The sequence below is a fragment of the Mauremys reevesii genome, linkage group 11, assembly GCF_016161935.1.
Source record: "Mauremys reevesii isolate NIE-2019 linkage group 11, ASM1616193v1, whole genome shotgun sequence".
NCBI lineage: Eukaryota > Metazoa > Chordata > Testudines > Geoemydidae > Mauremys > Mauremys reevesii.
The window spans coordinates 28288062-28304392 of record NC_052633.1 but is presented as its reverse complement, the minus strand read 5'-3'; the positions used below and the strand labels follow the sequence as shown (position 1 = coordinate 28304392).

The 16331-nt window shown below is 41.1% G+C and overlaps 1 protein-coding gene across 5 annotated transcripts in view; it reads right to left on the bottom strand.

Moving 5' to 3' along the window:
• Window positions 1–5000: 5000 nt before the first annotated feature.
• The window catches only part of COL5A2 (collagen type V alpha 2 chain), a 186685-nt gene continuing 175354 nt past the window's right edge, over window positions 5001–16331 (bottom strand). For all 5 annotated transcript variants that reach the window (XM_039495576.1, XM_039495573.1, XM_039495574.1 and 2 more), the window contains exons 51-54: window positions 13376–13667; window positions 12092–12279; window positions 8451–8690; window positions 5001–6750 (exon numbers count right to left, since the gene is read on the bottom strand). In XM_039495576.1, the coding sequence (XP_039351510.1) occupies window positions 6604–6750; window positions 8451–8690; window positions 12092–12279; window positions 13376–13667 (867 nt within the window). In that variant the 3' untranslated portion in view covers window positions 5001–6603. The remainder of the gene's footprint in view (window positions 6751–8450; window positions 8691–12091; window positions 12280–13375; window positions 13668–16331) is intronic.

Below are 16331 nucleotides of genomic sequence, written 5' to 3'. Positions count from 1 at the left end.
CCCACCCAACTGAGCCCCAACCATCTGAACCCAGACCCGCCCCCAAGCCCCACTCCTAGACCTTGCCACTGAGCTCCCTACACCCAGACTCCCTGCCAAACCCCATTCCCCACCCCCCAACCAGACCCCTCCTGTTCAGCCCCCAACAACCTTCACCCCCCCTACAGAGTCCCATTGCCCCTTGACCTGGGAGCATCCCCCACACACAAGCCCCTGTGCATCCAGATCCACCACTGAAGCACCCGCACCCAGATTTCCCCAACACCTGGATTTCCCCACACTAAGCCCCTCTACACTTGGATCTTGCTGGGCTGAGCCTGTCTGCCTACACCTGGTACAGCGGGGCAGGGCCCCATAGTGTTTCTGGAGCAGGCCCGGCCCATACATTGGGTTGGGTGCAATCTAACCGCCCAAGCCCTGTCCCCAGGGGAGGCAAGCTGCAGAGTGATCGCCTACCGCCATGAAGCCAGTGGCCTATGAGCTGCCATGCTGGAGCAGCTACATTTATTTACTGACATAAAATTGGCAGCATTTTAAAACGTGCTCGGAATTTTTAATTTTGTTGGTACAGAATTCCCTCAGGAGTATCAGTTGAACAAGAAACATGGACCTGGTAAGTGCAGAGGAGTAATCACACCAATCTGATCAGCAAGTGTTACCCAATTTTGGCATCATGTTTCTTAAACCAACAAAATGATCTGTCACAGCTAGTTAAACAACTCAATGACCTGGCACAAGCTAAATTCATCCCAATTATGGCTCAATCCTAGAAGGTACAAAGCACGCCTAAGTACCAGAGGCCATTAAATGACACAGTACATGACTGAGATCATAGGCACTAAATATGTACACTACCTGGATGCATGCAGTAACACTGAGCCATAGCTTTCTGGCTGCTACTTCCCCATCCACGCCCATACCTAAAACCTGTCCAAGTTTGTACCGCAAAGCTGACTCAGAGGGGGGTAGATTGGCTCATAAAATGAAGGGTCCATGAGCGGTGTAGTCCAGCCATGCTGAGGCAGGACTACGTAAACCTGCACAGACAGCGCACTTGTCAAGGAGCTCCCAGGACCCCACAATCTTACAGCTGTTTGTTTGTTTTGCCTTAGCTGTATTGCTGTGTCTGCAAGGCCTTAGTGTCGCTGACATCAGTATGTAATACAGGCACGGTGACTGTCATGGCAGCAAAGTGTCAACCGCACTGGTAGCATTCTGCTGTTTAACAGTGCTAAATACAGCTCTAAATTTGACCCCCCCCCCTTTTTTTTTTTTTTTTTGGAAAAATGCTACCTCCTTGTCAAGGGTTACTTCCGGGTCTTTTGGTAGTAGCTCACGTTTTTCTGGTCCCAGAGCCCAGACTGGCTCTGGTCTCCTATCAAGAACTCAATTACCTCTGCAAAAGTAAAGAATTGGCTCCTCAGTCTGAGACTCCCCATAGGCCTGTCCTGCCTGGCCCTGCTGCCCCAGCACTGTGGGCAGTGGGACTGCACACTCTAGCCAGGCAGCATGGCTGTGTGGCTGGCGGCAGTTGGATGGAGTGGAGGTTCTAGGCATGGGCGTCGGGGGCTGTCAGGGGCGGGGGTGGCTAGGGGTCAGGGACAGAGAGCGGGGTGGGGTGAATGGGTGTGGGGGTTCTGTGGGAAGCAGTTGAAGTGGGAAGTGCTGGGGGGGGGGCGGATGGGGGGGTCAGGCTGTTTCGGGAGGCACAGCCTCCCTACCCAGCTCTCCATACAGTTTTGGAACCCGATGTGGTCCTCGAGCCAAAAAGTTTGCCCACCTCTGCGCTGTGGCTTCACTTTCTTTTTTGTACTCCGTCTAAAAGCATCTCTCCCCCCCCCCGTTTCAATGTCACATGGCGTGCAGTGCTCCCTCCTATTTTGGACCCCCCCCCCGTTTCATAGTTAGCCTCTTCTGCCTGTCGTCACTAAAAACTAACACACACCAAATGCTTCACAACCAGCTGTTGCCAGAAATAAGGCTGCCTTGTGACACGCTTCCTTTTTGTTGGTACCCATTCATTGCAGAGAAAGGGTGAAGCACTAGTTAAACCTTTGCTAGTTGTCTTCCACATTTCCAGAGCATTTCAGCTCCGCTGGGGCTTTTAATTACTCCATTCAGGTTACTTCCTTACTTCTTTTACACCTGGTACCATGGAGATGCGGGGGACTCGGGATCACGCAGCACTTAAGATATTTGCAAGTGCACTGCTTTATGCAGTCTGACTGCTAACCCGGCTATATTGTATAACATGAGCCTCGGCATCAGAAAAGAGCCAAAGTCTTTGAAATGGCCAGTTCCCCACAACCAAATGGGAGGAGGGGGCAGAGTAACCAGTTCCCCCAGCATCTGCCTCCTCCCCTGGCCAGCTGGCACTCATGTCAGGACTTCAGGCTTGAGCAGGTACCATGCAGGGTTTTACGCCATACATCAGGCCTCACTTACCGCCTGGTAATCCCACGATGGTGCGGTGTCTTCTTGTGCCTGTGTTCTGGGCACAAACTGTCCCGCGCGCCCTTTGCTTTAATGTACAGCCACCCCGCCTGCCTTTCAGTCACTGTGCCCCTTTCCCTCGCAGGGCCCAGGTGAGCAAACCAAACACAGCCGCCCTGCCCATTCCACTGCTGCTAGACCCCTGCACCCTTTCCCCAGCAGAGCCCACCAGGCACCACTCCCCACAGGCAGCACTGGGAGGCCAGGCTGCCATCACCCCTTAACAAGCTGTGCTGCAGGGTGGGGGAGGGGCACTGAGCCCACACTGATACAGGCCCTGTCTGTGCAGGAGACAAAAGTTCCAGCAAACTCAGTGTCAGGGTGGAAAGCAAAAGAGAAAGGGTTAAAACCCTGATTTTTATTTTAACGCGGTTTGTTCATTAAAAATTCAAATAGCCGCCTTAGGGGTGTGGGGGGGCTTGCTTTTAGCTTTTGAGGGATTCGGTATCTCGGCAAAATTTACTCTTGAGTAGGCTGGGAGGGTTCTCCTGGCTGTGGGAATGCCAATGCTCGCGGTTGAGCATCCCACAGCGGCGTCATGGCCTCAGGCAGGGTTTGAAGCTCTGCATGCCTGTCTGACTCTCGGCCCCTGTCTGGGCAGACAGCAAGAATTGGAAACTTGTGGCTGCAAAGCACAGCTCACCCTCTCAGAGCCCCGGTCTTGGCAGAGAGCGAGGTCATTGGTTTGTGTTCACAAGTCATAGCGTGTCTTCCCAAGCTCCATACCCTGGCAGAGTGCAAGGGTTACTTGGATGGACTCTGATTCTGCAGTTGGAGCCAGACCCTTGTACTTGTGCAGAGCCTCATGCCTAGGGGGGAGAAGGGAGGCACAGGGTGGGCCTATACATATTATCAGCCTTATATTTATACATGTTTAATTGTGTATATATTTTCCCAGATCTAAAACTACATTGAACTGATGTTAAGGGTGAGCGTGCATGTCAGTAACATAAGGATAAAAGCATTACAGGATTGCTGTAATTAACCCAAGAACAAGCATTAGAAACCCAGAAAATGCAGGTTAGTTTAAATTTAAAAAAGAATCCAAACATGGGAATATATAGAAATGCAAGTTAAGGCAGCCAAACGACCATTACTCCCCCTGTAGTGATACCATGCAATAGGCATACACTTATGATCAGTGCATAATAGTATTTGAAGTTCCAGATTAGATTAAACTGACTTCTGAAGACACACGAGAGTTTTTCATTTGTCTGTTCCTCACAACATCACTATGGGATGGAGGTATCTAAAATGTGCATTGCCCTGTAACATTTTACCATCACCTCTCACTACAGGAAACCTGGCTTCACTCCCATTGGGATCAATAGGTGGTAGTAGGTGGGCATTTGGAAAACAAGAGACAAGGTGGGTGAGGTAATATCTTTTATTGGACCAACTTCTAATAAAATTTGGACAAGCTTTTGAGCCACACAGAGCTCTTCTTCAGGTCTGGGAAAGGTACTTCCAGCGTCACAGGAAAATGCAAGGTGGAACAGATTGTCTAGCATTTGTAGTTAGCACATATTGTAAGAGACCATTTAAGGTGGAATGGCTAACTACTTTTTGCTATGACACTGGGAGTCATAATGCACCCTATATACCTAAAATCCATCTAATCTAAAGCACAAGTATACTATTTCTGGCCCAGTGGATGAAGGTCAGAGACTAAAAGTATTTTAAATCTTGAAACAGAGTAAAAGATTCATCCTTAGTTTACCTTCTCCTTATTTTATGCCTCTGAATAAACCCCAGGACAATACCATATGACAAACTACTACCAGTTAGCAATATCTAAATTTGTGATAAAGATTATGTACTAACCACTGTTCACCACACATTCAGCCACAATTAGATTGCCCATCAGCTCTGAAGGAGCCTATCCTGTAGACTTTAACCAGATTTTAATAAGAGTTTTGCCCTAGTGAAAAGCGCAAAACTGAGCCTTTGTCATGTAGGCAGAATGTGAACCTCTGAACACTCTTGGGATTTCCTGAGAATATCTATTGTATACAGGTGCGCACATATAAACTTAAAATTTACAGTGCTAGAACTTTTACAATTTAGGAATGACTGATTATTTGAACATTAATTTTTGATTATCTTGATCATTGCAAATATAACTTTGGAAATGGTCTATAAGTTACATTTTATAACATCAGAGATTATTTAAACTGACATACTGATTTGATCATTATATTTTATTCAGGCATGAATAAAAATTCTGACATCCTGGAGTTCCAAAGAGTATTAGCTGGGCATCTTTAGTAAGATAGGTGATGATAATTTGGTGCAATTTAACTTCCACTTTTTGAGATGTGCAACAAAATAGGATACCACTCAAAATTTCCACTATAATCCAATATATAAAATATTTTAGGTGCACATTTTACAAACATATAAATCATTTAAAACAGCAACAAAAATTATAAAATTCTGTTTTCCCCCAGCAATGAATTGATATGGGATATGTTGGAAGGAATTCTACAAAAAGGAAACCACTGACATAACAAGAAGCATGTATTTAATTAAATGCTTTGCAAAGATACATGAATAAAGCTATGTGCATGGCTTTTCTTTTGGGATAGCCTCAGCTGTTTATTTTTTTTATTTAAAGAGACAAACGAAACATTGGAGAGCACAAATGCAATAAAGAAACAGAAAAAAACCCTCGAATTATGTTTGCACCCACATGCTTTAGGTAATAAAACATGTTGGTATTACAAAACATTCCATATAGTGTATGACCAACAGATAAAATGCACTGTAACACTGTTCTTTCAAACACTGGAAATCTAACAGCTTTACTCTTCAAAACTATGTTGGTGGTAAGTATCTTTATTTTGTCAGGCTTTTACAGAAGTCATTTTAGCACCATCACTTAAAAAATTATTATTTTTGCCCTGCCTATCTCCATACTTGGAATAATAACAGAAGCATATAGCACCTTTTAGTATCTAAAATAAAAACAAGAATATTAAATGCATCCCAGCTTTTAGAGATGAGGTAGCTCATGCTAAGAAATGGTGGATTATTTTTTGCCCTGACAATTCAGGGCTGATAGGTCAACATTACTGGTGATGCATAACTGGTTGTCAACTAAAAAGTCATCTCTGCAACAGTGAGTCTCTGAACCCTTCGTCTGGTACACATGTGAATGACTGATGACACACATAAGCTGACAACAAACTTATGATGTTGTCTATAAAATTTTATATGTAATGGCTTATTAGATTATGCAAGTACTAAAAGAAATCAATTGGGTATTGGGTTTTAGACATATTTAAGGGTACATACTCCTCCAAGTGAAAGTCTCATTAATAGCACGGAGTTACGTACGTACATTGTCAGGAGGGAGAAGGACAGACCCTTAAAATTCAAATGTAGACCTACTCAAAGATTTACCCCTGAATTTTCTTATTTCATAAAGGTTTATGATGCTGAAGGGATTTCTTCTAGGTCTCATAAAATATAAGGCCATCCACTTCTGTGTAGGCTTTTACATTTACATAGAACAGTTAAGCATTTCACTAAGGACAATGCCAAGTAAGATGACCTCACTTAAAAAGCGTTATTCGATTAATGAAATTGGGTTTTTTGTGACTGGCCAGGGAAAGAAAAACATTGGTTTCATTTAAACATGCTGGGGGAAAAGCATATTTGGTTGCAAATATTATAAACCAGAATTCACAAAAGTGCTCTACTTTTCTGCTATTCAATCTGCATCCAAGCAAAAGAAGTATTCCTTTGAGTTTTATAAAGCTCCACTTTTAAACTATCTGTATAGAATACCTATAAATTTTGAATTACACTCAAAGAAGGTGAGCAAAAAAGCCCTACAATTATCATTCAGATTTTTTAAAAGGGTAATCATTGGTCCTTTTTAAACTGTACTGCTGCACTGAAAAGTTGGTTTAGATCATTTAAAATTGAAGGTTTGTAAGTAAAATAAATATTCTGAAGGAGGCCAGGCATTTAAAAAGAACTGTATGTACAATGCTGATGCAATATCAGCCATTACTTCAAGAGTCTCAGGATTAACTTCCATCAGTCCAAGTTCTTGTGTTTAGTTGGTGGTGGTGGTGGTGTGTTAATATTTTCCTCTTTCTTCTACACAAAACAAACCGGCCCAATCTCAATGCCAAATTCCTGGTCTGTATTACCAATGTCCACTGGGGCAATATCTATGATAGGTAAGCGTGCCACATTCTGTGTTCTGTATTCAAAGACAGTCTTGCCAACGTTCCCATTACGTTTCTGAAAAACAAGTGAGGGAAATGTTATGCCATAGTTCAAGCTCATTTGAAAAGCGTCTTGAGTGCCAGCAGAAGCCAACAATACTATTAGAGACAGTCCAGATGGACCCTACTGTACCTCTACTGCACTGCACATTGCTTACTGAAGCTATTTCATTAAAAAAAATGCTTGCCCTTTTGAGTCATCAGCTTCAGTCTTGAATCTTAAATAGCAATATTGCTGCCATAAAATTAGATTAATTTTGAAAGTAAAACAAATTTCTTTTTGATGTATTAATACTGTAGTGCTACATACAGTAAACACTGGGCTAAACTTCTGTGCAGAAACAAGTGGAAAGTAAAGGTGGAGATGGTGGGGGCGTATTCTCATTCATTCCAAAATAGAAACTCATTTTACATTACAAAAAATTATACAGAATTCCAGGATTTGGGCACATAGGCTGAAAATGGTATGGTGCAGGGGGAAATTTAGAGCAGCAAAAATATGGTTCTAAGGAAACGAAGGAACAAGAGCAGAAGAATAAGGACAATGGAGTTCAAAAATGCAAACTTTAACAAACACAGAAAACTGGTAGGTAAGGTCCCATAGGAAGAAAATCTAAGGGAAAAAAGGTGTTCAGGAGAGCTGGAGACAAGATTAAAGGCACAACTGTAAACTAAGCTAATGAGAAGAAAAGATGGAAAGACTAGTAAGAGGCTAATACAGCTCCATCTGAAAATCAAACAGAAATCCTACGAAAAATGGAAACATGGACAAATTGCTAAGGAGTACAAAAAAAAAAAACCACAAGCACCTAAGGACAAAATCCAAAAGGCTGAGGCACATAATGAGTTACACCTATCAAGGGACATAAAAGGTCATAAGACAAGGTTCTTTAAATACATTAGGAGGAAGGGAAAGACAAAGGAAAGTGTAGGTCTGCTATTTAGTGGGAAAGGAGAGCTAATAATTAATGACATCTAAAGACTGAGGTGTTTAATGTCTATTTTGCTTCAGTCTTCATTAAAAAGACCAAATACTCAACACGATGACTGTTAACAATAGGGGGAAATGAATGCATACCAAAATAGGGAAAGAACGGGTTAAAGAATATTTAGATAAATTGGCAGGGCCTGATTAAATTCCTCTTAGGGTATTAAGTAACTAGATTAAGCAATATCAGAACCTTCCAGCCCTACATTTCTATGATCTAAGCGCTTTCTTATTTACACTGTAGACTTTCTCTCTAGATGATCCCTTCTTTCCAATTCAATCTAAGTAGAGGTACCAAAAGATTAGCAACTGTACACAGTATCTACGGTCCTACTTACTTGGCACAGAAACATTTGATTTTGGACTTATCTGGATTCTTTGGCTGATCACACACAGTAGTAAATGGGGATGGAGAGTGAAAGGAAGGAAGAAGAGACAGAGACCTTGTATAATAATAATAGTAACAAGTAATTAATAATTCCTCTAAATTGTTCAGAGTTCAATTGTGTGTATGCAGCTCTGAAAATCTGGACCAAAATGTCCTTTCCACCTGTAAATCCTATTATTCTGACACCGAGGACGAATTTCTGTAGTGTTATTACATTAGAAATTTTCAATTCTGTGGATTTTTTCCAACTTGAGAAAGATCTGAAAATATCAAAGGCCCCAAAAAAGTCATTTTTCTCCATAACACTTGATGAAATCAGTTTTGAAAAGTTAGAACTTACAGAGCAGCTGTCCTGAAGGACAGTATATCTAAATCGATTGTTTCCTTCTGCTTTGATCTCAAGGTCATTTGCACCCTTAAGAATTACAGCTTTCTTCAGGTTCTTAGACTGGTCATCCATGTACCCTATACTGTTCTTACAATGGTATGTGATATTCTGGGAGGCTTCCTTTGACAGAAGGCGCAGGAAGGTCATTTGGGTGACAGCTGTATTCGGTGACTCACTGTCTCCATAAACAAACTGCAAAGATACAAGATAGGTTATCTCAGGTTACATGAATTCCTATAAAGTTTGTGGATGTCAGTAATATTAATGATTTCCGGACACAGCAAGTCCAAGAATCATTAAAATTCTTTAGTAATTTGCTACAAGTTGGCACCCAGAAACTGAGGCCACTTTGGAAAATTATGGCCATAACACATAGTACCTTTTTAGCTATGGCCCCGATCCTGCAATGAGAACCACATGCACAACCCAATAGATCCCTACCAGAGTTAACAGGATTCCGAACTGGCACAAAGGTCCAACCTGAAGAAACTCAAAGTAAGGTCAATGCCTTTAACATTAAATGTAATAGCTCACTAGAGCAGCCAAATATATATAATAAATGTCAACCACAGAAAACATTTTAAAAATGTAACTATTTTATTGTGATTTTAGGATCTTATTTTACATACATTTTGTTCAGTAATATCAATAGTAACCAAAGAAGTTTGACTTTGGGTAGGTCTATACTCACAGTCCGGGTCGACGCGGTGAGTTCGACTTCTCGGAGTTCGAACTATCGCATCTAATCAAGACGCGATAGTTCGAACTCCCCGCGCGCTCCGGTCGACTCCGGAACTCCACCACCGCGAACGGCGGTGGTGGAGTCGACCTTGGAGCCGCAGAGTTCGACCCCGCCGCGTCTGGATGGGTAAGTCAGTCGAACTAGGATACTTCAAGTTCAGCTACGCTATTCGCGTAGCTGAACTTGCGTACCCTAGTTCGACCCCCCCCTTAGTGTAGACCAGGCCTTTATTAATCTAACTACAGATTTTATCAGAACACATTACTTAGACTGGAGCAGGAAGAATGCTTATATCTTGTGACCTTTATAGAACATTGTTAGCTATTTGCACTCTTCTCTGTGAATAATCAAAAATCAGACAACATTTTGATAATATTCTGCATTTTTCCCTTCCTATATATTTTTTATTTTATTCATATAGTTTGAGTGACTGCAGTGTAGAAAATGTAATTTGATATTGGCTGGAAAATGTATACTTTCCACAAACCAGATAGTATACAGAGAATGAGGAAAATCTTCTCTATCTGCAGTCTTCTTATAACGTATGCTAGCTGTAATCAGTCAAGTCTGGGAATTTCTTTTCAACTACCAGTCTCTGGAGTTTGTAAGTGAATATTATGAAGGTTATACTGGGTACCTATCAGACCTGACTGTGTTGTCAGAATATTAAATATTCTTTTACATTTGTTTTTGGTGGTGAAATCTACCTCCCCTCTAGCATCAGATCATGGATTAAATATTCTCAAATCTGTAAAATGCTAAACACCTACTGTAAGATGCTAGCACCCACAGCAACTACTGCCCTTAACGCCCCTCACAGGAATCCTTCATCATGATCTTCAGTGGCTCAGGCAGTGAGAGTTCTGAAGCTCACTCTGGAAGCCTGGTATTGTGCATGGTGATGTTATGTGAACATAATTAAGGCTAAGTTTTTGTCATGGATATTTTTAGGAAAAGATACCGACAGGTCACAGGAAATAATGAAAAATTCATGGACGCCTGTGACCTGTCTGTGACTTTTACTAAAAATATCCATGACAGAATGGGTAGCCTGGACAGCTGGGGTGGGGGAGCTGGGAGCTACAGGGTCCCCCACCACTGGCAGCTCCAAGCTGCAGGGGTCCACCCTGCCTCCCACAGTGGCCCGGAGCTCCCTACTACCCACCATGGCTGGGAGCTGCTGGGGTCCCCCCTGCCACCAGGTTCCCTGCAGCAGGGGTCCTCTTTGCCACCCATGGCAGCCATGAGTGGCAGATCCCTCTGCCACCTGTGGTACGGGGAGCTGTGGGGCTCCCTCCTGCCATCCCTGGTGGCTGGGAGCTGCAAGGGTACCCACCCAGCTCCCTGCCTCCACAGGTGACAGGGGACCCTGCAGCTTCCGGGCAGCGCTGGTTGAAGTCACCAAGGTCTTTGGAAGTCACAGATTCTGTGACTTCCATCACCTCTGTGACTAATTCGCAGCCTTAAACATAATCAACAGGCATTATGTCTGCATAAGGACTTCATGATTAGGCATTCTGATTCCAACATTTTGTTTGTGAAACCATATTTTTGGGAACTAAATTAGGGATACAGAAGGAAGTTTTATATTTTTGAAGAGTAAACAATATATTTGAATCAAGTACATAACAAATTTCAGATAGTCTGCCTACTGGTATTATAAAGTTGTTATCATGGCATGATTTGCTCAAAATAGTAGGCAATATCCGATAACAAAAAGAAAGAATCTGGAGAAGAGCCTTCTCACAGGGCAGATTCAATTAACTCAAAGCAATTTAAATCAATAAGTGGGAAATTTGGATTTAAATAATTGATTTTTCTCATGTTTTCCATTTGTATTTTTTAGTTATTTTCCTAAAGACAAGTTGATTCTCATTGTCTGGTAATCATTAAAACATGTTGATTTCCAACTAAATATAGCCTTCACACTGGAATTGGTGTTGCTTTTTCCTACTAGGAGAATACACTATATCTGTACACATTTATTTAAGCAAGTATGTAACTTAACTTACATTTATTCATATTCTTAATTTTTACATTTTTATTATGTTAGAAAATGGTGAATGATGCATTTAATTACTAGTTGACTGGTTTTTCACGTGTGATTTATATCAAGCTCTATTTGGATGGAAATACAAATTCAATTAAAATGTACAAAAACAAAATTGTATTTCATTTTATTAAATAAAACTGTCTTAAATGTGCTGCCTATATAAGAAAAAAGTTTATCAAAAAGTTAATCAAAACATGTTTTGTATTGAAAACTAACTGATTTATTAACCAAAGGAAGTATCTATAGTTAGTGAATTAAACTGATTGTTTCTGATTACTATGTCCTAAGAAGATTTGAAACTATTAGATCTCATCTTTTCATACCTAGTTTTTAATTCATATATTGGAAGAGGAAAACAAGTTTTCCTGCTTTTTCCACTCCCAATCCTTTTCCTAACTTTGAATGAATTAGTCATTAAACTGATATAGTTGAATAAACTTTAATGAAGAAAATATTCTCTCTGCATCTACAGACATGCTACTGTTGTCAAAAGCTGGTTTAGTGCTTCAACAAACTATGGTTCCAGGTGCTTAGTCAGCGACTTCCACCAGTTCATTGGTTTGATTTCCTTTAAAACTTGGCAGCAAATATATACTACTTACCATTATTTTAATAGATTATATGAAGTTTAGGCTTTAGCACAGGCTGTCAATTTCAAATTTAATTTTAAATGGCTTTATTTTTAAAAACAAATCTGTATTTAATTTAAATAAAAATATCTTACTTAAATTTTAAAAAAAATCAATGTTTAAAAATTTTATAGCTCCTTTTTTATCCCATTTAAATATATTTAGTTACCTGTGATCCCCTGTTCATATCAAGGCCATACCATACAGGCTTGAGGTCCGGTGATCTACTAGTCCACCACGTTTTGCGTGGTATGCTAGATGGGTTTGCAGAAATACAAGTCTCTCCAGTTTCCATATTGCAGTAGACTTTTAGAGCATCTTCAACACAACCTTGGTTAGGGTCAATCCAATATTCTCCTGCAAAACACAAAAAATGTAATCTCTGCTATATTCGTAAAATTCCTGAATTAATTAGGGAGTTATAATTAGGACTCTCTCTAGATATTACAAAACCCAAGCTCAACATTTACCTAATGTCTTTTATTTTGATGCCTCAATGGCTAACCAATTTAGCTTATCAAAAAACAACTTGTGTAACTATATTGGGCATGATGTAACAACCCTCTACTTGTTTTAATGTACACTCCAGAGATAAGTTCAAGCACAATAGTTGGATCCATATTTTAAGCACTTTAAAACTAGGGGTAGTTAGAGCCGGAATTTTGCTTAAGCCCAGTTCTTAATTTGTAATGAAAGAGATGCCGGGGCTCAAGCAATTTTTTTTTTACTTTCATAACTGACACAGCGAGCCCAGAGGTGCCGGGGCTATAAAATGTCAAGCCTAGAGGTGCCGGGGCTCAGCCCTGGCAAGTCCTGGCACAAACTAAGCCCTGCTTAAGCCCATTAAAAAGCCCATTGGCAATACTCTGATGGAACAAAGCAGACAAGCCTGGCACAGGGGGCACAGCTGCAGGAAAAAGGGAAAGGCTGGGGTCGCCCTCTCCCTAGCTGATCCTTAGCTGCCAGAAAATTCTTATGGGTGCTGGGAGCCAGTGTAACTTAGAGTAATTCCAACACACGATTCAAAGAACAATGCGGTATACAAAATCATACTGGGTAAAGCACACCCATGTTATTCTGGCAACTGAATGTATTATGCATCCCAGGGCAGCATTTAGCCTTCAATGCTTAATTATTATTGCCTCAAACATGCAATGTACCAGCTTATCACTGTGATCATACATACAGAAGTGGTGTTCCAGTGTGACCACATTTACAGGGGTGGCACTCCAATGAAATATTCAAGTGCCTTATGCAATAAAATACTGAAGAATAAACAACATTTTTGCAAGAGGTTTTTGAGCCCCTTAATTCAAAAGACCAGGTATGAACTACAGCTATTACCACAACAACCTATATCATGCATGTTTTCCCAGAGATCCTAAGAACAGAATGGCAATACAATGCAGTGTATGCAGATATTGCATTATTAAACGTTGTATTTTATACACACCGCTTTTCTTGGATGGATGACAGAGCTTTAGATCATCACAAGTGCGTGCTGGGTGTTTCTTGGAGCCATCAGGGCTGCGCATGGTTTCAATCTGGCTACTCAGTGACTTCAGTGTGGCATGGACTCCTGGATCAGTTTTATTGTTGTCATCAGGGGCTGCTTCATCTTCAGTGAATTCTGGCAGTGGATCTGCCATACTCTCATCAAAGTGGCCCATAATGTCACCAATGGCAGCTGTGAGGTGACCTGGGGGGCCTGGGGGACCTGGGGGTCCAGGATCACCTGGAGGACCCTAAAAGTAAAAGTAGTAATAGAGATCAAGATCCTTTGATTAGACAGAGTGGGGTACGGGACAGTATAGATACTAAAAAAACAAGCCTAGCCAAAATCTCAGCTCCAGTCACCCTCAAACTTAGGGAGAGTTCCAGAGCAATACTTCACAGCTGACTCATGCCTCTAAGGATAGAGATAAGAGGATAGGCTCACACATCTCAGGCTCACACATGTCTCTAACTTTGTCTTGTAAAGCTCTGAGCATTTTGGCCTGAAATTCAGGAAAGCTTTTTAGCATGTACATAGGGATACTGTACTAAATATGGGCCTTTGTTGGTGTTAAACAATGAAAAATTCACTCTACATTGGGTCAAACCAAAACCTTGATATAAAGAGCCTTGAGCTTTAGGATCTGAATTTTGTGGCTTCTAATTCTAAATCTGATGGTGTGGTACCACCACAGGCACACCGAGATTTGGCTCTAAAACTCCCTTTAATAGTAATTAACCAGAGTCCAATTGTTCCAATTGTCCAACAAGAAGCATGCCCACCAATCTAGTGCATTTTGTGTCTAGGAATTATGGTAAGAAATGTATTTCTTAATATGTTATTGTGAATTTGTAACTGAGGTAAATATTGAGAGAAAGTAAAACTAGAAATGACAGTCTGAGACATCCCACCTTATGGTCTCAACTACATATCTGATCTGTTTTATATTTAAGCTATAATAAAAACTCTACTCAAAATTCTGAACTCTGCATTCAGTTCATGACAGTTCATGAATTCTTGGATATGAGACAGCAGTTCCCAATCTACCTGTACCATTAAAGATATTTTATCATGTCTCCTCTCACTCATCTTTCTTCAAAGTATACAATCCCCATATTTTCAATCTCTCATCATACAAGAGTTTCTTTAGGCCTTTGATTGCCACCCTTTTCTGAACCCCCTTAAGTCTATCCTTTTTGAGATGGGGTGCCCAGTACCATGCACAGAATTCTAGTGAGGCTGCCCCACTGATTTATAGAAAGGCATTATAATATTTTTGTTACTATTCAGCATCCCATTCCTTATGCATTTAACATCGTGTTAGCTTTTTAACCACGGCTGCAATACTGAACAGTTTTCATTTATCAGACTATAATGGCAACCTGGTCCCTTTCTTGATCTGAAACAGTTAATCTAGAAGCCCATAAAGTGCCTGAGTAGTTTAAATGTTTCCCTCCAATTAACATTACTTTGCATTTATCAACATTGGATTTCATTTGCCATCATGTTCATTCACACAGCTTCCTTACGTCTCTCTGAAGTTCCTCACTGCTCTAGTCCTAACTGACCTAGATAACTTTGTATCATTTCCAAATTTTACGTCTCTACTCACCCACTTTCCAGACTATGATAAATATATTGAACAACACAGGACCTTTTATGGAGCCTTGAGGTACCCCACACTGTTAACCTTTGGCCATAATAAAAGTTTACCATTTAATCCTCCTCTTTACTTTTCTGTCTCCTAGCCAGTTCTTGATTCCACAACAATAATTTGCCTCTGACTTGAGGATTATTCAGCTTCTTTAGTAGCTTCTTGTGCAAGACCTTGTTAAAGTCATTGGGAAGTCTTCATACATTATATCAAGCAGTTCTTCTTTATCCACTACTTCATTACTACTCAAAGAATTACAAGAGATTAGTGAGACAATATTTTCTTTTGCCAAAACCATTCTGGTTAGATCCTATGAGAGTATATTATTCTGGGTGTATATTATTTCAACCAATTTATCAGGTCTGTAACTCTGGATCACCCTAAAGCTTTTTTTAAAAAATACATATACAACATTTGCTACCCTCCTAAGGAACATTTGAAAGAATTAAGACCAAATTCTGCTATTAGTTACACTGATGTAAATCTAGAGTAATTCAGTTCACTTATATTATTCTACATTTAAACCTGCATAACTGAGCAGAACTTGGCCTTTAAATATCTATGCCGGGCCGGATCAATAAGCAAGGATGCACAAAGGTAATTCTCTCGAGTACTTGTAGTATCTGAACTCCAAGCAACAAGAGGAATTGTTTAGGATGGAATAAGGGGCTATAGCTAGGCATAGCAGACTGAAATTCAAAACAGGAAAAAAAGTTACCTACTTTTCATGAGTCTTGTTCTTTGAGAGGTGTTGCTCATGTCCATTCCATTCTAGGTTTGTGCGCCTATGTGCATGGTCATTAGAGACTTTTACCGTAGCGGTATCCGTAGGGTCGGCTGTGGTGCCCCCTTGAGTGCCATGCTCAGGCGTCATTATATCAGGTGTCCCCGGCCCTATGCCCTCTCAATTCCTTCTTGTCAGCAACTCCAACAGAGAGGTAGGAGGGCGGGTAATGGAATGGACAGGAGCAACACATCTCGAAGAACAACAGTTATGAAAGGTAGGTAACCATTTTTTCTTCTTCAAGTGCTTGCTCACGTCAATTCCATTCTAGGTGACTCACAAGCAGAGGTGGGCTCAGAGTTCACGGTATCAATGGAGGTGGGTTCAGAGTTCACGGTCTTGCAGCTTGCAGCACTGCTCTGCCAAAGCCAGCATCATCTTGAGCTTGGTGGGTAAGCGCATAATGAGACGCAAACATGTGGACAGATGACCAGATAGTGGCCCTACAGATCACTTGCAGTGGTACCTGTGCCATG